The 22,318-nt window shown below is 36.6% G+C and overlaps 3 protein-coding genes and 1 long non-coding RNA gene across 5 annotated transcripts in view; 2 read left to right on the forward strand and 2 right to left on the reverse strand.

Annotated features, from left to right (window-relative positions):
- Positions 1–1,599: 1,599 nt before the first annotated feature.
- On the reverse strand, positions 1,600–14,815 carry LOC116306038 (uncharacterized). The gene is made up of 12 exons (XM_031716065.2): positions 14,670–14,815; positions 12,094–12,246; positions 11,666–11,721; positions 10,895–11,023; positions 9,871–9,946; positions 8,468–8,561; positions 7,739–7,840; positions 6,832–6,879; positions 6,018–6,083; positions 5,217–5,288; positions 4,190–4,402; positions 1,600–3,806 (listed from the first exon to the last, which is right to left on the reverse strand). The coding sequence occupies exons 2-12, from the start codon at positions 12,193–12,195 to the stop codon at positions 3,757–3,759; spliced, it is 1,008 nt and encodes a 335-aa protein (XP_031571925.1). The 5' UTR covers positions 12,196–12,246; positions 14,670–14,815; the 3' UTR covers positions 1,600–3,756.
- A 44-nt stretch (positions 14,816–14,859) lies between these two features.
- Positions 14,860–17,412, forward strand: LOC148906361 (uncharacterized). Its single transcript, XR_016121265.1, has 3 exons — positions 14,860–14,992; positions 15,874–15,945; positions 17,252–17,412. It is a non-coding gene; the product is annotated as an uncharacterized LOC148906361 (long non-coding RNA).
- On the reverse strand, positions 15,819–18,565 carry LOC116306042 (coiled-coil domain-containing protein 124). Its single transcript, XM_031716068.2, has 2 exons — positions 18,311–18,565; positions 15,819–16,786 (listed from the first exon to the last, which is right to left on the reverse strand). Exons 1-2 carry the CDS (start codon positions 18,467–18,469, stop codon positions 16,268–16,270), a joined length of 678 nt encoding a protein of 225 aa, XP_031571928.2. The 5' UTR covers positions 18,470–18,565; the 3' UTR covers positions 15,819–16,267.
- A 231-nt stretch (positions 18,566–18,796) lies between these two features.
- The window catches only part of LOC116306031 (vacuolar protein sorting-associated protein 33B), a 34,733-nt gene continuing 31,211 nt past the window's right edge, over positions 18,797–22,318 (forward strand). For both annotated transcript variants that reach the window (XM_031716058.2, XM_031716059.2), the window contains exons 1-6: positions 18,797–18,893; positions 20,421–20,501; positions 21,126–21,187; positions 21,537–21,586; positions 21,712–21,779; positions 21,866–21,911. In XM_031716058.2, coding sequence (XP_031571918.2) covers positions 18,810–18,893; positions 20,421–20,501; positions 21,126–21,187; positions 21,537–21,586; positions 21,712–21,779; positions 21,866–21,911 — 391 coding nt within the window. In that variant the 5' untranslated portion in view covers positions 18,797–18,809. The remainder of the gene's footprint in view (positions 18,894–20,420; positions 20,502–21,125; positions 21,188–21,536; positions 21,587–21,711; positions 21,780–21,865; positions 21,912–22,318) is intronic.

Raw genomic sequence — 22,318 nt, forward strand, 5'->3', positions numbered from 1 at the left:
AATAACGAATTGTTTGTAACATTCTTTGCACAGGGAGGGGCTGCGAAACGGCGTCCTGGGTTGCCTCTCCCACTGAATAAACTCACAAATCATATTATCCGGCCTCTATAGATCGTTGAATTTAAACTTTCATCCCGATTATAATGCAAAAGCCTGGTTTTGTGGAAAAAGTTCACACGTAAAATTGCAAGTGAAAACCGCCGTCATAAGCGTAAGCATGAGCCAAGCAAAACTTTTCGATTTTTCATATTTCGTTTTTGATGCGTTTCCGACTCCGATATCGTTGCAATTGAAGACCGAGACATGTAAAGCCCAAAATCATTGAGAGGGGAGTCTTCTAAGTATTCCTATACTTTCTTAAATATCCCCGTATCCTCCTATAAATACCAAAACCCTCTATTTTTGCCTTAAATATCGTGTCTCTATATTTTTCCATGACACCCATATACTTGATAAGCCTTTTTTTGACTGTTCCCCCTCTTCGGTGGCACTTAAATGGTATCCGATAAATGACAAGTGTGACAATATCCTAAGATTTTCGAATATTTCCGGCTCTAGCATTGTTGGAATATTTACCCCGGAACTTCTTTACTTTTCGTGACTTTTCAAGCTCTTAACAGAGTCTTGACTTTGATGCGAGCTGACACTTAAATGGTATACTCTTGAGAGAAAAAGAAAAGAAAGAACAAAGAAAGAAACCCAAATGCTAACAAAACTGAAATAATGTGTGTTTATTACAATTAATCTGATCCATGACCATCCTACATTTATTTTTACAAAGAGTGATTAACTATTAAAAGCTATCATATTATAAAGTGATAAAAATATAAAAAATCTCTAAATTTTTAATTTCACGATAAAGTGGACGGGGAATAGACCAAATTCAAAACTCGCACCGATGTGAGGCTTAAGTAGTGAACAAAGGAATCTGGCGTGATTCGTGACTTTTGAATCACGCCAGATTACTTTGAGTCACGCCAGATCCCTTTGTTCACAACTTAAGCCTCACATCGGTGCGAGTTTTGAATTTGGTCTATAGACCTTTCCTTTGCGGTCTAACTTGGGTACAAACATCTTTTGTCTATCATGCCTTATATGGTGTCGTTTGTACCCGAGCTAGACCAGAATGCACCTTGCTCAGTTTTCAAACTTCAAAAAAGGTCTTCCGCCGAGGGACATTCTTGAAACTCGTCCAACTCGGCTTGAAAATCCCATCTATAGGGCAGACGCGTGGCATTAGTTCTTCTCTATATTATCAAGCTAATTAGAATTCTAATTCATTAGAGTGCAAACAATATAACCGTGAAACTTTAGTAATACTAAATAGCACAATTTCAGGCAAATTCCATTATTTTCTATTGTTTAATTAGCACTATTTCGTACTATTTAGTAATTAGTGTTTCACGGATTAATTGTTTGCATTCTATAAACTACACACATCGATATTTATTATTCTTGTCGATGCAATTGATGACGTCACGGTAGCCATATTGGATGAAGAAAAAGATATTCATCTTCCAATATGACCACCAAGTTGTCATTCTCGAGAAAATATTCAAATCCTATTTAAAGTACAATTCTATAATTTTTCCTAAAAACTGAGTTAAAAAGTTTATGCCTTTATTTATTTATATATTTATACATACTAAAAACAATGGTTTTACATGCTTCTGGTATGAGTGGGAAACGTACTGTTCTGACTTACAGCACGTACACGGTATGAAATGCCGTAACATTGTAATGGCTTTCCATAAAAAAAGGTTATCGCGTGAGTGGGAAACAAACGGTTCTGACTTACAGCACGTACACGGTACGAAATGCCGTAACATTGAAATGGCTTCCCATAAAAATGGTTATCGCGTGAGTGGGAAACATACGGTTCTGACTTACAGCACGATACAACATACCGTAACATTGAAATGGCTTCCCATGAGAATGGGTACTGGACTTGCAGCATGTACACAGGGATTTCCATTCTTCAAGTAATTCATCCAATCAAAACGCGTAGTTAAGGTTACGGTAAGATACGGGTACGACTACAGAACGGCCACCAATTTACCGCTGGTATCGTTTCCCACTTCGGTTCGAATACCGCTCTAATAAAGTCTATTCTAAAATAAAAATAGATCGAGCTAGCTTAAGGACGTTCATGGGCAAAAGATCCCATCTTCAGATTTTATTAAAATTTTGCATGATGAAAGAATATCATACTAGAAATAAAATAAGCAAATAAAAAATGGGGGTCCCCGACTTCGTTTAGCGGACAGAATACTTGGAAGTTCGCCCTTCTTATGGTAAAAACGCGTTTCTTCCGGCTTGTGGCGAAAAACTAAGGCTTTGGCATAATCCATTTTTTTTGCAATTTTCGCAATTTTTCGGAAGCGAAACATAATCAATGTAAGTACTCGTTCTTCGCCGCAGGCCAGAAGAAACGAGCGCTCTGGGTACGAGATAACGCCCGCTCACTAAATTCATGCGTAGAAAGGATGCGCGCGAACAATACCCATGAATGTCCTTAAGTATTCTATTTTTTTCTAATAGACCTATCTCGAATTCGCTTGACTGACCACAAAACAATGGTTTGAAGTCGAGACTGAACTTGATTCTTTTATTCATCAAGTTCGACCTCGACTTGAAACCATTGTTTTGTGAACCAGTCAAGCGAATTCGGGATAGGTCTATTCAGAAACGTGTCGTCCCCTTTAGCATATTTTCTTTGTTTATAACTGTATGTAACTCTGAGAAGCCTATTTTTTAAGGGGAATGATGACATGGACTAAAATGGTGAATCAAGCATCAATCAGTGACAGATTTTGAAAAAGGGGTGTTCAAAGATATCTAATTATAAACAGCTCTAAACATTATGAAATGACTTCGAAGTAATAAATACACTGCAAAAGCCTAAAAACTACAATCCGTATTTCTTAGAGCAGAATTCGTTCTCCGTTATGAATTTACTTCGAAACTTACTCTTCCCTCTCCCCTTACAAAAGGGTCATAGACCTCTTCGGCTCTGACGTAATGTTTTCCCATTTCAGACGTCATGTCATTCCCAAGAGTATCATTTCTTTGTTTAAGTTTTGCGCTCGGTTGCACATAAGAAGACACATGAATATGGATACAGCTCAAAAAAAGAATCTTATTCTCAAGGGAATGACACATGGTCTGAAATGGGAAAACATTACCCAAAGCCGAAGAGGTCTATTGACTCGGCCTACTAGTACTCTCCTTCACCATCATTAGTATCGGTCCTAGATCGTCCCGGACCCGTGAGGATCTGGGAACGACACTAAGGACTGCCGTGCGCAGGAGTCTAGGACACCCACTAGGGCCAGGTTGTACGTAGGGTGGATAGCGCTATCCGACGGATAAATCTTATCCAGTAGATAAATTTATTGGATAACAGCATCGATTTATCCAATGAATGAGGATTTATCCATGGGATAGCGCTATCCACCGGGCCCAGAAGTCTATCACTATTAGACCACTAGTAGCTCAGCCAATCAGAGGCCAGGATTTGTGATAGACGATTAGTATGTATTATGCCTACTCTATTTATTTATTTTTTTTTTTGGGCCAAGCAAAATCACTTTAGTACTACAGCAAAAGTAAGAAAAGACCTTGAAATCTATATAGTCTAGAAGCTTAACTTTTCGTACTGTTTTACTTGTTGTATCCTCTCCTTTGCCAGTCATTTGCGGTGTCTGTTTGGGATCGACGAAGAGCCGCGGACGGCTTAGTACGAGGTGGCAAGGTTTACTCATCTGAATAAGACATTCTGCCGCCGTGTGCTTTCCTCGGAGTAACTGTTAAAGAAATATCACTTAATCAGGTACTTTGAACATGAGGTCCGGTCAAGGAAGACTATATGTATTATATATATATATATACTTATTTTCGGGCTGGAAAGTCAGGGGAGGATCCAGTCAAAATTTTAGAGAGGGAGGGGGGGCCGGGGGGGCTAATTGAGTTTCTTCCGTCAACAGCAACGAAAAACAATTAAAAAAGCATCTAATTCTTCAGTTTTTTTTAATGCTGAAAGGGGGCTTCAGCCCCCCTTTGCCCCCCCCCCCTGGATCCGCCCTTGAAAGTCCGCATGATTTACGAGAAATAAATCAGTTTCTCATGGGAAAAATACTCCTGTCATGGTGCAAAGCCTCTACACGAATCTCTGCCTTGTGATACCTACTTTTTGGAGGAAGGTTTTGATAGCTGTGTCCAGGTGCTGAATGCGTTTGTTGGTGATTTTCATACTTCCGATCGGTGTTATAGTTTTCGTAATTTCTTGGTGGTCTTCCTGGGATATTTTCATAGCTTCCTGGACCTGTATTAGCCGGCACTCTAGGGGGGAGTTTGGGTGGGGCATCCTTGGAACTTGGGGGTGGTGGGAGAGGAGATCGTTCTGAAAAAATGAGAAATAATATAAGATTGATTAGTATAATATTACTGTTTCTTAGTGTCAAAATCTAAATATGATAAACATAAGCTGGACCATAGTTAATTACTATGAACAAACGGGGTAACTTTTCCTTTATCAACGTCAAAAAAAAAAAAGAAAAGAAAAAGAAAATTCGAACAAATACCTAGAATAGGTTTCCAAAATTATAATCCATTGACTATGGCTGGGCGTAATTTTTTTAGACAAGAGGTAAAGTAGATCTCTTAGAGGTAGAAACTTATGGGATACAGCCGTGTTATACCGTGTGAAAGTTACACCCTTGGGCATTTGGAAGACAGTACTTGCCTCCTTAGGCAAACAGTACTCGCACGTCCGCCATCTTGTTTTTCGGAATTTTCGCGCGTGCACAGCGGTTTTTAAGACGTGTCGACAGTACTCGCATTATACCATATACAACTATTTCAAAAAAGGTTGAATACTGAACACTGCATTCCAAGGCCAAAGGGCATTGTGGGTCATTGTTACATTGTCTAAAGTAGGATTAATAATCATTATTTATTCTATTTTTAGTGTATTCCATCTGAAACAATATACTAACTACATGTAGAGAGATAATTGCTGTATATTTACTTTTTATTTCAAATTAAACATTACACTTAATAAGAGGTCTATTCATTTACAGGAACGTCCTATATGACTCCTCTTCTTCCTTCCCCTTTTGAAAATTCCAACTTACTCTATGCTGCTTGTTGGGGAAGGGGCGGGAGGGTGGTGGGGGTGGTGGTGTATTTTGTTTATGGATGTTAATTTTGGTTACCTCTTGAGGGAATGTTCTCATAACTTTGAGTGTACGTTTTAGTAGGGGGTGGAGGAGGTGGAGTAGAGACACCTGTGTAAGAGAGATGACATGAGTTAGTTACATTTTTTTAACATAGAAGTGCTAAAGGGAATCTAAAGGGTGTCGTACATGTTGTACAGTGTGAATTGAGTGTACATGTCGTACACTCACCTCTCGCCGTGCTGGGTTCGATTCCTGGACTCGACATCACGTTAAGTACAGTTTTTTAGCTATCCCTTTATTTGAGAGTTTTTTTCTTAGTCTCCAGTTTTCTTCCCTCTACGAAACCTAATACGCTAAATTCAATGGATACTGCCTTTCTGTATTAGCCATTCTGAGGTTGAGGAAAAAACTGTGTGCAGTTGGCATTGCAGTGCGTCATGGCAGACTGTCTTAGGGGACGCCATGTTGGAAATAAGTCCTCTACAATAGTCCTACAATATGATGCAAAGCCAAACTGACTAATCCCCCCCCCCCCCCCATCCCCATCATGTCATTATGAGAGCACACAGCACACATGTACACTTCCAGTTGCGTCATTCCTATCTAAAATAATGGTTATCGTAATTTGTATTTTATAAAAGAAATAAAACAACTTGCTTGCTGTGCTGTGTGCAGTTACAAAGCACTTGGGGATTGGCAGAACACTCGAGAAGTGTCCATAAGCACACCCGTTGTGCTTTTCCTAACACTTCTCTCGTGTTCTGCCAAACCCCGCGTGCTAAATATAACTGCAACAATAGCATGCGCACGCGTTTTCTATTTCTACAATATATTTACCTTTTGGAGCTATGTTCATATACCCCCCTTGATCAGATGGTCTTGTGGGGAGGGTTGGGGGTGGCCCTGTTAAACCAATCAAACAATACCATGATTGAGTAGTTCCAGAAATTATTCATACCCAGCCCCTCTCATGGAGGATTTTTTTAAAGAGATCAAGGAACTTAATTTTAATTTTTAAATGATCAAGCTGTAGACCCCTAGCTCTGAAAGCCAAACCTACACAGAACACAGAGATTACCACAGATGTGGTTTGAGATCCTGAGGATCAAGCTTTGGATCTGCCTCTAGCTCTGAAAGCTGAACCTTCACAGAACACAGAGATTACCACAGATGTGGTTTGAGATCCTGAGGATCAAGCTTTGGATCTGCCTCTAGCTCACAGAACACACAGAATACCACAGATGTGGATCGAGATCCTGTGGATCAACTTCCATCTCTGAAAGCTAAAGCTAAACAGAGCTACACAGAACAAGTCAAGTCAGGAGATCCTGAGTATTGAACCGTGGACCTCTAGCTCTGAAGGCCTCACACTAACCAACTGAGCTATGCCTTCACCTATTATTCCTACGAATCACTATGAATGACATTGAACAAGTTTATTACTTGTAAGTGGAAAAACACCTTTCAAGCAGGGGCCACGGTGCAACCTAAAAAGAGGGTGGCTAAGATTGAGACTACCATGGAAAAAAGATTAGCTAAGATTGGAAAATATAAGAGTCTAGTAGAGGAAAAATGAAGGGGGGGAGGGGGGGGGCTCCCTCCCTCTGCTTCGCAGTCCCTGACAAGTAATATCATCATCTTATTCACCAACCTTGAGTCTTGATAAAGCCATACCTTGACATTTTTGATGCTGCTACATCTAAATGAAATAAAAAAATATTTTTGTGTTGAATATACAACTTACGAATCATTTTTTACATTTACAGCTTATTTCTAATTTATTTGTTATTTACCATATGTTTTTAGGTTAAACAAAAGAACTCAATTTAAAGTAAAAATATTAAAAAATGATCGCTGCTTCCAGGGTAGAATGGGAAGCATGGGTGACATAGCCGTGATAGTGCACACTTCAAATCAATGCAGCTCAGGTTTGGATTCCCATACTAAATATCATATTCTTAGTGTTCTCTTCTGTGCTTCAAGTAGTGCACACCACAATCAATGCAACTCAGGTTGGATTCCCATACTCAGTTTCATATTCTTAGTGTTCTCTTCTGTGCTTCAAGTAGTGCACACCTCAATCAATGCAACTCAGGTTTGGATTCCCATACTCAGTGTCATGTTCTTAGTGTTCTCTTGTGTGCTTCAAGTAGTGCACACCTCAATCAATGCAACTCAGGTTGGATTCCCATACTCAGTGTCATATTCTTAGTGTTCTCTTCTGTACTTCAAGTAGTGCACACCTCAATCAATGCAACTCAGGTTTGGATTCCCATACTCAGTGTCATATTCTTAGTGTTCTCTTCTGTGCTTTAAGTAGTGCACACCACAATCAATGCAACTCAGGCTGGATTCCCATACTCAGTGTCATATTCTTAGTGTTCTCTTCTGTACTTCAAGGAGTTTTTTTTTCCCAGCTGGTTCTCCAGTTTTCCTCCCACCACAAAAATCAACTTGTGAGGAGCACAGCTTTGTAAGCCACTAGCTATTAAGTGCTATCCTGAGTCTTAAAACAAGGCTATTTTAAAATAATGTCAATTGTCATTAATTCTACTTACCATTTTCCATTTGCTGATACGCATCTTGACATTCAGACCCATCCATTTCTTCATAAGCAGCTTGTTGTTCTTCATTATTTCCTTTGCCATTATCCTGATACTCTATTCACAATAAACAGGCAAGAAACAAAGTATGAATTATTATATGACCAAGAAAATATTTAAGATAAGAATTATTATGGCATCCCCCCTGCCCTGAATTAGTTACCAGCACTGTTAACCTATCAATTGTCTAGCAATAGACCATTTTTTGAGTTTTTAAATTACCGCTGTGTTTCTTGATTACAGACTCATTTACAGAGGGTTAGCCTCGATTTTGTGCAGAATATCCATGCGTTCCAGTCATGGCCTGCCAAATTTCAAAGTGTTTGTATTGTTGAAGTTTTGCGTTTTTTACTCTACAGTTGATATTCGTGAATATTTAGACACTCATATGAGCCTAGCTCTATGTAAATGAGTCTGTAAGCAAGGAAAACAGCACTGATTTGGAATCCTGAAACTGGTCTATTGCAACAACCTACCGATCCTACACCTACCAGCACCCTACCAACAACCTACTGATAGCCCATGTCTGATTGTCAACCAATTAAACACTCTAAGAATTTTAAAAACCAAAATGCTAATAGATAGTCAACCCATATAATGACTACTATCACCCTATAGCGACACTGATTTTTGCCATCACATTTTGAAGGTTCTAAGGATATAAAACGTTCACAGTTATCGTACCTGCATTAGGATCGTATGGCTTCAAGAAAATATCTTTTCTTTGACTGTTTATGAAAAAGTCAACCAACTTCTCAAGATCATCAAACTGATGATTCTATGGTAAATAAAGATATATACATTTAATCAAATCTAACTAGTGCTCTATCATCAATGGTGTGTTCTGACTGTATGAGCTACTACTTGGCTATAAATTATAGCCTAGTAGTAGGGAAAAGTGCTGGCTTTAAAAACCAAAACATTACCTTATTTTTCATAAACATGCGAACTCTGTGTCTCTGGGTTGCACGCTAAATTTGGTTTTTCGCTGCCACCAGTAAAAAATAATGAAGGTATCGACTGATTAGGTTTGACTGGCGGCAGCGAAAAACAAAATTTCAGCGTGCAGCTCTCAGACACAGAGTTTGCATGTTTACGAAAATTGTAGTAAATTTAACTTTAATTCGAAATCTTTTTGCATCTATATATTTGACCCACAAGTTGCAAAACAATTAGTCCTCTCACCCTCATGTCTATGAGTCAATGGCCCATTTGGCCTTGAGTCTCACAGGCTATTGACTCATATCCCATTCTGGCTTGATGACTAATATTGCTAATTATATAGCTGATGAAACATCTGGCTTTATTATATAGATATCGATGAAATACCAGGTTTTCTCTAGTGTCGAAAACTTGATATCTTTCACCATTGGAAGATACAATATCTTTTTCTATGTGAAGATATCGCTGTTGACATAGTAACGTATTTTAATAAAGAATTTTTGAGCTTTTGTTTTATTTAAGTTTCATCGACATCTATATAATAAACAGAACATTACATGGCTGCTTGGAGATACGAATTTTATCTTCTCGTGTTCAATTTAGATATCTCACTCATTCGCTGCACTCACTCGTGAGATATCAATTGAACACTCGAAGATAAAATTTGTATCTCCGCGCTCCCATGTAATATCCTCTATATCCTGCACTGGAAATGATTTGCTATTAATCTAGATTATGGTGGACAGGTGATGGTGATGAAAATTGTGGGGATGGTCACAGTTGCAACTATGATTGATAATAATGATGATGGTATTAAATAGTGGAGACTAAATGGTGATAGAGATGAATGTTATGGTGAGGATGCCTGATGATGCTGAAATTGATATATATTATGTGTTATTGTTATTAATATAACAATGATGATGACTGATAATGAATGATGGTGATGATGTTGATTGATGATCACTGATGGAGTGATGAAAATGACGACAAGTATTACCATTTATCATTTATTATTGGAGTCACTGATGAAAATGATGAAAATGACGAGGAGTATGCAATGACCGAAATGATTGAAGACTTACATTTAAGGTATTAACACATCTGCTAATATTAAGATATTATCATTTATTATTTTTCCTTACTTCATATCCTTTAATGACCAATTTACTATTCCTCGGGTTAGTTTCTATTTTATGATGTCTGAACTTGTCCTTGTGCCTGGCACATGAAAACAATAGTAACAAAATAATTAGATGACCATTGTGCTAAAATCTTTCTCCCAAAACAATATATGCCTCTTTCTGGAAAATGATGTGAATTTTGAAGGCCATGTAACTAACTAAGCTAATCATGCTGGGGTAGATACAGGAATTTAAAAAAAGGGGTGACTATTACAAAGATTTTACCAGGAATGCAAGGAAAAGGGGATTGACTAGTCACCCCTTTTACCACCCCTGGGATCCACCCCTCTTATGAGTGGCGAATGAGAAAGAAAAACATTCAAATTTTAATTTCTTTGATAACTAGTTGAAACAAGCTCTGGGCTGATCTAAGTCAGGGCACAACTAACTCACAGATCAAACCCTGAAACAAGCTCTGGGCTGATCAAAGTCAGGGCATGTCTAACTCAAAGTTCCAACCCTAAAACCACAGGGCTACAAACTACACAATATCGCTTTCTATCTCTTGGAAATAACCTTCAGAATGTTTTTCTGAAACTACAAATTCAATATATATATATATATATATATATATATATATATATATATATATATATATATTCTAAGACCCTCCCCATGTTCTTATATTATGTACTTATTGACTGAGTGGGTGGGCCATACGGGAAAATATTTGGCTTGAAGTGATGCTCACTGCGCTCAGGTCCGTACAAATGACTGAGAGCCAAATATTTTCCCATACTACCTGGCCTAACTCAGTCAATAAGTATTTCATCATATGATTCTCACAAAAAGAAAAATAATAAAGAAAGAAATAGTAAATAAAAGCTAAAAAAGAGAAAGCTGGTTTCAAGCAGGGCTGTACGGATTCGTACTGCCCTGCTCGCTCAAAGCCATATGGCCCTGCTCATGCCATTTTCCCGAATGTTTTTTAAGAGAGTGCGCCCCGGCAGATACGGGTCAACATGATAAATATATATATATATACCTTAAAGATAAAGTGTAGGATCCAGGTAACTTGGATGTTTCACTGTCACGAACAAGGAACGTTCCTACTCTCTGTTTAGTGAGTAGTTCCTCTGCTGCATCTCTTGTTTTTACTTCTTTCAAGTACCAACTGAATAAAAGAATTAATTGTGAATGATAAAATAATACATACTAGTGTGTCGGTTGAGAATCCACCTTTTTGGCACTAGTTATCACATAGACCATGTGAAAAAGACTGGAAACAGCACGACAAACAATAAGATTTCAAAAATATATATTTTCATTACAAGAAAGACCATGTCTAAATTAGTAATTTCGGAAAGTTTTGTTGTCATACATTAATTCCCCAAAGAGTCATAAGCAGTTAAAAGGTACCCAAAACATGATAACTGAGGCTGGTAGGCCCTTGGTTGTTGTTTCCATACGAACGTTTTTTATCTCAAACAGCTGTAGCTTTTTATAATTTACGTTAATACACTGAAATTTTGGAAGATCACTAATTTCAATATACTCTTTCTAATATAATATTGTTGTCTTCTATAACTGATGAACTAAGGTATCTCAAGGGACACAAACTCTTTCATACGGTCTATGGTATAAAATGATTATGGGGCAGAGAAAGAACAAAATTACAGTTTGTATGAAAGAATATTGGAATTTCCCAGGGGTAGTAGAAAGGGGAAGGGGGAAGGGGAGGGGGAAAGGGGAGAGGGAAAGGGGAGGGGGTTGCGGAGGATATGGATAATTTCTGGAACTACAGATTGTTACTTACGATGGCTCTCGCTCAATAACATGTTCAGGTATTGTTCCTTCTGATTTTCTTCTTGCCTATAAATAAGAAAGTATAAACTGAGTGCAATGTTACATAATTTATGAGATGAATCTAGATCTGTCTGCATAACCACTTGTAAGAACAAGAAGGAAAAAATTGGAATATATGAATATTGATAGTGACTGACTGCATCAACAATTGATGGATGGATGGATGGATGGATGGATGGATGGATGGATGGATGCATGGATGGATGCATGGATGGATGGATGGATGGATGGATGGATGGATGGATGGATGGATGGATGGATGGATGGATGGATGGATGGATGGATGGATGCACGGATGGATGCATGGATAATGCCCCCTGGAAAATCACTCTTAACGCTCATGTCATGACATAAATAATAATATTTTACTGTCAATACCTTAGTTTCTTTAGCAGCATTATCTTTACCGGGACCAAATGACAGTATAGGAAGACTGTCTCGGTGGAGAAGCTTTCTTATCCTGTTACTTTTCTTTTCCATTTAAACAAAATTAGTTAATCTCTATCAGGACATCTGATTACCTGAATGATACTGAAAAGAATTTAAAACAAGAAAATTAGTACCTCAAGTTGACTCTCAAATTTAAGTAGATATTTTGTTCTAAAGTTCATAATCGTCATTATCACCTTAATTGATCTTAAAATAATATTTATCATATTCATAGTTCATTGTTATATACCAAGTGGCAAAGTCCAATTTTTTCCTTTTCTCATTGGCCAAGATAATGCCACTTGATGGCCATAAAATTTCCATTTTCTGGCAACCGTTCTGGACAGGCAATATCACATTTATATTGTGTAGTTCCAGGAAATATCCATACCCCAACCACAGAGGAAATCGGAAATTCTGGAGGGGAGGGGTGTCAGATAAAGAACAAAATTACGGAGTTCGTATGGAAGAAAATTGGAAGTTCATGGGGGTAGGCGGTTCTTTTGCAAAATATACGCTCTATGCTGAAGGTATGGTTATTTTTCAAAACTACACATTCCCCTGTGAATAACAAAATTGGAAGTGATTTGATGGGAAATGTTTACAAATTTTCTTAGAGTTTTCAAATAGCTGTGTCGGGACCACAACACATGGTTTCCCTTGGTCCCAGTGTATAATATGAATTATTACCTTTTAACATTAGTTTGAACATTAGTTTTGCAATTGTTTTTGCAAATACACCAATTTTCCCTTCCATTTCTTATCTGTTCCTTTATTTTTATTTTTATTTTTACTATTTTGATATTTTAAGTAATTTTCTATAAAAGGGATTTAGCAGGTTATATATATTGTAATTAATGCATAGTTTTTAAGGGCCACAGGTTTGTTAGTATTTTTATACTATTACGTGCCACCCTTGTTGAATAAAGTATTTATTATTATTATTACTCCTACTTAATTTTATTTCCTATTTCCTACTTTTTGCCTTTTGCCTCTTTTCATAAAATATAAAAATAATGATCTTTGTTTCCTTTCGCTCTTTTTCTAAAAATCAATTTCCATTTTTTCTCTTTCATTTTACTTTTATTTCCCTTTTTTAGTTCCTATTTTTCCGATTTTCCCTTTTCTTCTCCTTCATTCTTAGGCTGTGTTCATAACGTATGGCAGAGGGGGATCAGGCACAAAAATTAGAAATGTCCAGAATAATTCTTAACACCCCCCCGTAAAGTCATGCAAAAAAATACAATCCCCCCTAAGCAAGGCTTGTAACTTTTTCAAAAAACTGTGCATTTCCCCCATTTTTCTGATAAAAATTTGCCCATCCCCCCCTTTTTCCTGCCAAAATTTTCGCGATCCCCCCTCAATTTTACCTGCCCCCCCCCCGCGCCCCCCCCCCCCCGCGCCATACATTATGAACGCAGCCTTATTTTACTAAACCAGGAAATAGTTCGAGTTTTCTATTTCTGTGTAGTTGAGAATATTTCAACCATGGAAAGGCATTAGTAATATAAATAAATAATGAAACTCAAACAAATACATTTACAAGAATAAATTTGAAATCAAAATTGATTAAGTTATTAACAGATTTGAAATAAAAACCAATAAAGCTTAGTTAAAATCTCAATTTAAACGTATCTTATTACTTAATTTTATACGTTTTTATTAGCTAAATAACTTTCCTAGGTACAGGGAGAGAAATTCTTCATATTCTTGATCTGTGGCCCAGACATGTAGCAAATGGATGCATGTGACCATCAAAAATCTTCTGAAATTTATACTATTTATACTATTTATACTATTTATACTATTTTGATTGAAAAAATTAATAAATAAATTGCTTCAAAGGCATACTTGGATTACTTGTTCCAAATAAGTTGGGAAAATGTTAGATATTTATCCTTACCGTAAAATGCGACTATTTGATTTAGCATTCTTGGTGTGGTAATATAAACGACCTAATAAAAAATCTAAGTCGTTGATATTTTGATCGCACTCTATTACATCGATTGCGAATGTCTAAAGCTTTGCAAACTTTCTCATCGGGCGCAAAAGACTTTCCATAGACTTTCTTTATGAAAATCGCTTAATAAAGATGTTAGGAGTCTAACATTTTTCTTAAAAATCTTGATGAAACATCATTGCTAGATCTAGCGTTTGGTCAACAGATTGAACGAAGCTGAAACCCAACTACAACGATGTAACTTGATGTTTTATATGTCATGTCATGACAAGAAGTTTGGATTTTTATCGATAATAAGACAGAGAATAGAAACTAATTCATAATTAAAACAATAAAATTGAGTTTTAGAGCTCATTCTCTGAATTGTTAGTAAGCTTTAGTACTGAGCAAATTAGAAAATTGTTGAAATTATTTTGAGAGAGAACTCAAGTAGTTAGAGCGAGGACTCTAAAACAATGACAGACATTCCGATGCATTTTGCAATATCACGACTTTAACTAACAACACGAAAATACTCATAAAATAAGAATGAGACAGTAACATTGTAGTAAATCCTTCCACTTACGTTAAAAAATCTGTAAAATTCAGTCGATGAGGCAGTTTTTGTATCGAGTAGTCCAGTGGAGCCAAACTTTTACCACAGGTCAACAACAGGAACTTATAAGCTACGACACAGGGATCCCGCAGGGTATTAAGTTCGAACTCTGAGACGCAAACTGGAAGCGTACCTTATATTTTTTTCTTTTAAATTGTATTACTCTTATATTATAAATTATCCTATCTTGAGATGAATGTTTTCAATCTTCTTTTACTGACAACGATGCGGTCTAGTGGAGTATTTCCGCAAATCATTGCATCAGGAACTATTTAAACTCTGACACAGATCAAGTAAGAAAAACATTGAACGCTACGATTACGTTTCTACGTCAACAACCATTCTAAGGCCGATTACGCAACGAAAATTATCCATTTCCTACTTTATATAACGGTGCTGTATAAATATCAGAATTGATCGTATTAGATCACTTACCCACCAGATTTTGAGATATTAATTAGAGTACAAACACTATAAGTGTGCAACATAAATACCACTAAATACTGCTAAATTTTGCTAATCCTATTGTTTCCTATTGTTTAATTAGCACTATTTACTACTAAATAGTGCAAAGTGTTGCACACTTTTAATGTTTGTACTCTAGCATCAATCCGGCTGTTATAGTAATTAACAACCATAGAGTGCAAACAATATAACCGTGAAACTTTAGTAATACTAAATAGAACAATTTCATGGAAATTCCATTGTTTTCTATTGTTTAATTAGCACTATTTTGTTCTATTTAATAATTAGTGTTTCACGGATTAATTGTTTGCACTCTAATATATTGGCCTATTTGGATAAAAGGGAAATTAAATAAAGGAAGCCACCTTCAAAAATAGAAAGCACAAGTGCACATGTAAATTGCAAGAATAGAGGCTGAATGCATGGGTATGGTTCCCGTTCCCATGGGAAACACTTTATTCTCAGCAATCCATTTATAGCCCTTTCTAGAAATCATTCTTGAGGGGTGGGGGCAACATGCATATAGAATTTCTTGGGAGTGGGGTAGGGGAGGGTGAGGGGTAAGTTGGTTTTTTCACTGTCCATAGAGAATCAATGGGAACAAATTATGTAGGTCTCAGAATTTTTGCTAATACTGAAATTAAATGCTAGCACTATTCAAACTAATTTATTTATTTCTTTATTTTTTATTATTTGAATGCTCTTGCAGATAATGATGCCATTTATAGAAGCATTTTATGAGGTTCTTAAGCTACTTAGATATCATCTCAATTGCAGCTAGGTAATTAAATAGATCTTAGTCATGTTGGTGCAATGTTTTCCAATGTAAGAGCATGTGTCATTCCCAAGAATACAGTTGTGCATGAAAAGACTCAAAGATTCTTATTCTTTAAGCAACACTTGATCTGAAATGGGTAAACATTGTGCACCAAGACAAATTAGATCTATTACTCTCCACGCATACAACACTAACTGGTAAGCCTGGGATACCTGTGAATACCCAAGAAACAAAGAGACCTCATATCTCATCAACTGAAGTCCAATAAGGTGAATCTTTGAAATAATTTCAGAAAATAACTTTAACTTTACAAAGGAAGAAAATATTATTGTACTTTTGCATTGTAGGCAATATGTGCTGCATTCATTGGGTTTTCTGGTGATTTCATCCAATCCTTCTTTAATATTTGTTTTAACTGTGACAACCTAAGATTCGGATTTTCCTGTTTTAGACGTGGTAACTCCCTTGACTCAAATTCCAAGTAGGATGCTTTCATTCTCTTTTCTGGGTGTTTTTCTACTTTCGAATCAACTGAGAGCGTTGCTATGGCTTCCTCTACGCTCCTCGCTTCCACTGCTCCCTCTGCTGCTAGCAATTCTGCCATCTTTTGATTAGGATTTTCCTCTAACGGTTCATCATGAATTGTCGTTTTCTGTTCTCCATTTTGTTTTCCTTTAGCAGCAAGTGCTTCTTTTTCTTTTTCAGCTGTAATTTGAGCTCGTGTTACTTTTTGAGAAGGTGGTGCTTTTGTCTTTCCTTTCAATGATTTCTCTTCTTCTTCCAACAGTTGTCTTGCTTGTGCTTTTTTTTCAAGTGCTGCTAGTCTCTTCTGTTCTTTTTCATCCTATTCAATATAAAGCCCCCCCAAAAAACAAATTATTAAAATAGGGGCAGAATTATGGTTGACAAATTTCTATCAATTTTCCAAGAGAATTTTCCCAACATAACTAACATACTACCACACGAGCAGCCCAATTCACCTTTTCGGCGCTAGTACGGAAATTCGAGAACAATGTCAGAACGTTTTGGTGACCGTAACACAATCTAAAACAATTTATACCCCGTGACGACTAGTGCCGAAAAGGTGAATTCAAAGCTTCTTCATTAAATTTCGTGGGTTCAACCAATGGGAAGGCACTACATATGTCCAATTAATGATAATATATAGAGGTTTTTTAAATTTGAAATTTTTTGGCACATTTTTAAATGCATCATTTTATTTTCATAAGACACTCTCATATAGATATGTCACATAATATACAAATATTTTTCACCTCATAACTATTTCCATAACTTTTGTATCCTGCAGGAATTTTTTATTAAAACAAAGCCAAAGTTTGTTGAGCACACAAGAAATATACAGGGTGGATGGATGTCTTTGTGAAAGTCTACTGGTGACAACATACAATGCCACAACTGTTAAAGTGCTTATAAGCCTTTACACAATATTTTCAGAATTGATTCTTTAGATAGTGGATAGTTGATTGTGAAAATATTTCGTCATTTGAATGTCGGATCTTTGAGATATGAAGGTTTATATTCCCAATATGTTAATGACTATGATGTAACATAAGGGATCATTTAATATACATCACTGCACTCGTTCTGGAATACAGTATTTTAAAAGCATCACCCTTTTACTCGTGACCCACGTAAAGGTTCTTACAAATTCGTTTTCAAAAAATGTCCAGTGTTCAATATTAAAAGTTGCCACAAAATAACTCAAATCCCTTATGTTATGTCATAGTCATTAACATATTGGAAATATAAACCTTCGTATCTCAAAGACCCTGACATTCAAATGACGAATTATTTTCACAATCAACTATTCACTATTTAAAGAATCAATTCTGAAAATATTGTGTAAAGGCTCATAAGCACTTTAAGTTCTGTGTCTGAGCATTCTGATTTGATGACCAATAATCTTGTATGCTGTGATTGATATTGTCAATTTCGCACTGCAACAGTAACATATAACAGCTGTAAGCATTTGAAAGTCATATAAAATTTGTGCTAAGCTTTTCACAGTGTGTGTGCAGTGTGTAGACTTGTGTCAAGAGAGGGGGGTTGGGAGGGAAATTAACTATGTACAGATGTAAACTGCTTAGCTTCTACAGATGCTTATGTCCACCTACATGCTTCCATGAATAACTCAATAAACATTCACACAGTTATTAATTTCCATTTATCCTACTCTGTAATAAATTCATACAATTTTTCCATCTTTATAAGTTATTAACTGAAGCGTTTATATGCCAAATTCTGTTGCTAGACTGATAAATTCCAAATCAAAAACATATAGGTTTATTGGCTGGCTATACACTAAGTTATTTGGTTCAAATTCCTAAAGAGGAAAAAAAATTATTACCTTTCTCTGCAGTTTCTTCGCGACATGTTTACTGTCGTCTTCCCACAACTTGTCCTCTTCTTCGCGCTCTTTTTTCTCTTTCTCGGCAGCTTTTGCCTCTAATTTTCTACTCCGAGCTTCTTCGGCTTTCGTATTCACTCCTTTGAATTTCTTAGGCATTTTTTTGAAGCCAGGAAATAAGAAAAACCTAATAAAATAAAGAGGAATTTCAAGAAAAGTTGTAGTAAAATCTCAGCTGCTCTTGCTCTTGTATGAAAAAAAGGAAAACTGGTACTATGCATAAATTAAAAATGGCGCGACACGAAATATTTTTTTTGAATATTGCTTTTTAAAAACAATACCAAAAGACTACTTTTTAAGTTTCCGGTCTATATTACGAAAAGGGTAATAGGATTTGATCAGATCTCTGATTTAACTTTATCAAACATTTTAATCAAAGTTTAAGAAAGTGTACTTTTTAGAGCATGGGTTACCTGTGGTGTGCAGCCAGTCATCCAAGATGGCCACTGGGACTGGATCTTTACCAAATTTTAGCTTCTTGAAAAATATTGTAAGGGACCAGTTAACAGACGTCCTAGAATCGGTGAGTAAGTTAGTAACAAACCAAAAGGTTTAAAAGTGCTATTTTGTTGTTGTTTTTATTGTACTTTTTTTTGTCGTCCGAAATGCGGAACTGCAGTGCAAGGTACTGATTGCTAGCCACACATCCCTAAGTTTTGCCTGTCCACTGTTTGATAAAAGTTTTTCCTATTCACTGAACATTACTTGTATTTCTTTTGGATGAATAAATGGTGCTTTGCGCAGTGCTGCTGGTTGGACAAAAATTGTAGGTCTAAGAAGAAAAAAACGCTATTAATTTGAAGAAGTAATCTTTATGAGCTTAGTTTGTGAGCAATGAGTAAAGCTTGAAAATTTAATAAACTTACGTTAAAATTTTTATTGCAATTTACATCCCAAAACTACCATTTCCAAAATATTTGCATGCTATAGTACGATTTTTCAATCTTATTATCCATGGTATTAGAGAGAAGTGTGGGTTCATTTGGTAGTTTTAGGCCATAGAGAAAAGTTGTCTCGAGGACCTGAGACAGCCCGTCCTTCTCCCCCTCAGTTAGCCTTGGCAAGCGAGCTAATTATTCATATCTTTCTTTAAAAAATTCTACCTACTATTTACATAAATAACTTAACTTGTTTCAGTTAAATGAGACAACTTAGGGAGTGAGACAACTCGTCTCGGCTGGTAGGGCAAACCTGGGAGGCAGGACAAATTTTTCTCATATGAACACTTATCTCACATACTAGGAGTTAGACAGCTCAAACTAGGGCCGTCATTATGGCTCTCAATTATGTAACCTTGCCTAGAGAAAAATTCAGTTTTACTGGAGAAATGAAGCTGCCTCACATCCAAGACAACTTTTCTCCATATGAATGGGACCTTAGATGTGAGGGCTCGGAGAAGTAAATTTATGCAGTGTCAATATGTAATGTCATTATCTGTGGAAATAGGGTGGGGTAGGGAGGGTGAAGGGGGATGTGGTACCCTATTTTTGGAATAAGGGAGGGGAGGGAGAGAGGATTTTATGTCTCATATTGGACAAAAGTGAGGAGAGAGAAAAGGAATAAGACATTTGCTAGTTTATGGTGGAAAGAAAGGGGGAGGGGATGGTCAGGAAAGGGGTTGTGGTTTTATGTATGGGAGATAAGAGGGGCAAAGGTCAATTTGTATAGTGCTATGCGTGAGGCAGGGAGAGGCAGGAAGAGAGAGAAAAAGTTTTTTTTTCAATTTGAGATTTTGCCCGCAGGCTGGTGCTGCACAATAGGACTCAGGGTCCCTTTGAGGTACATTGCACCAATTTCCAACCCCATAAGATCCCCATACCCATCCCACAATCAATCCTTCAAGAAATCATTAGTAAAGGCCAGACACTGAGGGTTAAACTGCCAGGGAGGGAATGGGGAACAGAAAAAGGGATGAATGTAAATCCTATAAAAACTTCAAAAAAAAATAATAATAATAATAAATTAGTGGATGTTACCACACTTTTCTACTTCCCTCAAAGTTACAGTCTTCAAGGGATAACTAATTTTAGTCATTTGTTGAATGAATAAGTTTCCAGGGAAGAAAGATCTTGTCATTGATCCAAAGTTAATGAAACCGCTAGACCATGTAGCTGGTGCAACATTTCTCAAGGTAAAATAATTCACCAACTTTTTATTCCTTATGATCTTATTATTCTTCTAAATTAATAATAAGTAGTTTTCTGAATTGGTATTTTAACATGTTTTTGATTTTTTTAAAATATTTTCCTTTCCTCATGTAAATATGATGTTGTTGTTTCTGCTAATAAATATGGCTTCCTCTATGCAGTACATTTACTGCAATTTTCATAAACATGCATACTCTGTGTCTGCGATTTGGACACTGAAATTTGGTTTTACGATACATATCCATAATACTCTCATATACGTCTCGTACGCTCAACTGTTCCAATCACCCACTGCCTTAATATTTATTTATTTTATGCTATTTATTTATATCTTTTTCATCATTTTTCTTCAATCATTTTTCACATACGAACCGCCCCCCCCTCCCCACCACTTCCCCCTTTGCTTGAGTCCGAATACCTGTGTGAAACATAGCGTTTGTCGGGTTTTTAATACCTGATGAATCTATGTTTTTAAATATGAAAGGTACCAACTGATTAGGTTTGATTGACCGAAGCAAAAAACCAAATTTCAGCGTGCAGCTTGCAGACACAGAGTTCGCATTTTTATGAAAATTGCATTAAACCTTCCATGTTCGATCTGCTTGCAGGACCATGGTGTCAATAAGATTTTCAAATTAGAGAAACAGAAGTTAGATGTGGAATGCGATAAGTAAGTGTAAAAAGAGTTGCATGTACTTTTATATATTCTTCCATCAATTTATTCATATCCATTGGTTTATCCATTTATCCATCAATTCAACCACCCACCCACCCACATACCCATCCATCCATCCATCCATCCATTCACCAATACATCTATCTATGGATTTATCCATCCATCCATCTCTCCCTCCCTCCCTCCCTCCCTCCCTCCCTCCCTCCCTCCCTCCCTCCCTCCCTCCCTCCCTCCCCCCTCCCCCTGTGCCTCCCTCCCTCCGTCCATCCATCCATCCATCCATCCATCTATCAATCCATCTACCCATTTTATTCATTCCTTTATCTTTCCATTCTTCCACTAGACGTATTTATCTGTTAAGGCCAAGTATGGTCCTAACCCGATACGTAGCAGGTAAACCATTTACCATTATACTTTTAAAATTATTGTTGATGTATCTTATCTTAAAACTACCAATTACTCATATGAACCAAATGATTATTTGATAATTGTATTAAGAAATTTTCTTTAATATCAAGATCACATCAACAGTGACAAACAAAACCATGTAGCAAGAGAATATAAAATTGTATTTGCACCAAGAAAGGTAAATCAAGAAAATTGAAATTTTAAAAGTGCAGCAATATTAATGAAAGTTGTTCTAATTTAGTGAAATTTTAAATTAATTTTCAGATGTACGTGTGTGAAATGGTTTTAGAGCAAGAAGGGGTCTATGGAGGTGAGTTGCTGTTTTTTATTCATATCAAAATACTGTATGCTTCTTTAGTGTTGATAAGGTCAGCTTCTTTAAATTTTATTGCTACCCTGAACTAACATCTGAGCTGATCAAAGTCATGGCATTGCTCTGAAAAAGGACCTTAAAATTACTACTCTTCCTAGTAGGCTGAAGCAATTGTGATTTTTTTTAATGCACCGTCGTAGCTTCCGTTATGTTAATCGCAAAAGTATTTCAAATTGACCATGTGGTACCAATGTTGTATCGTGGACAATTTTTTTACTCCACCTGATAATAACTTGACTGCACTTGGATCACAATTTGTGTAAAAAACTTGTCCATGTGGTACAACATTGGTATCACATTGTCGATTTGAAATGCACTTGCAGTTAACATAACAGAAGCTACGA

This window comes from Actinia tenebrosa, unplaced genomic scaffold (genome assembly GCF_029948245.1).
Source record: "Actinia tenebrosa isolate PJP-AT-01 unplaced genomic scaffold, QUT_ActTen_1.0 PGA_scaffold5__44_contigs__length_20552954, whole genome shotgun sequence".
Lineage (NCBI taxonomy): Eukaryota > Metazoa > Cnidaria > Anthozoa > Actiniaria > Actiniidae > Actinia > Actinia tenebrosa.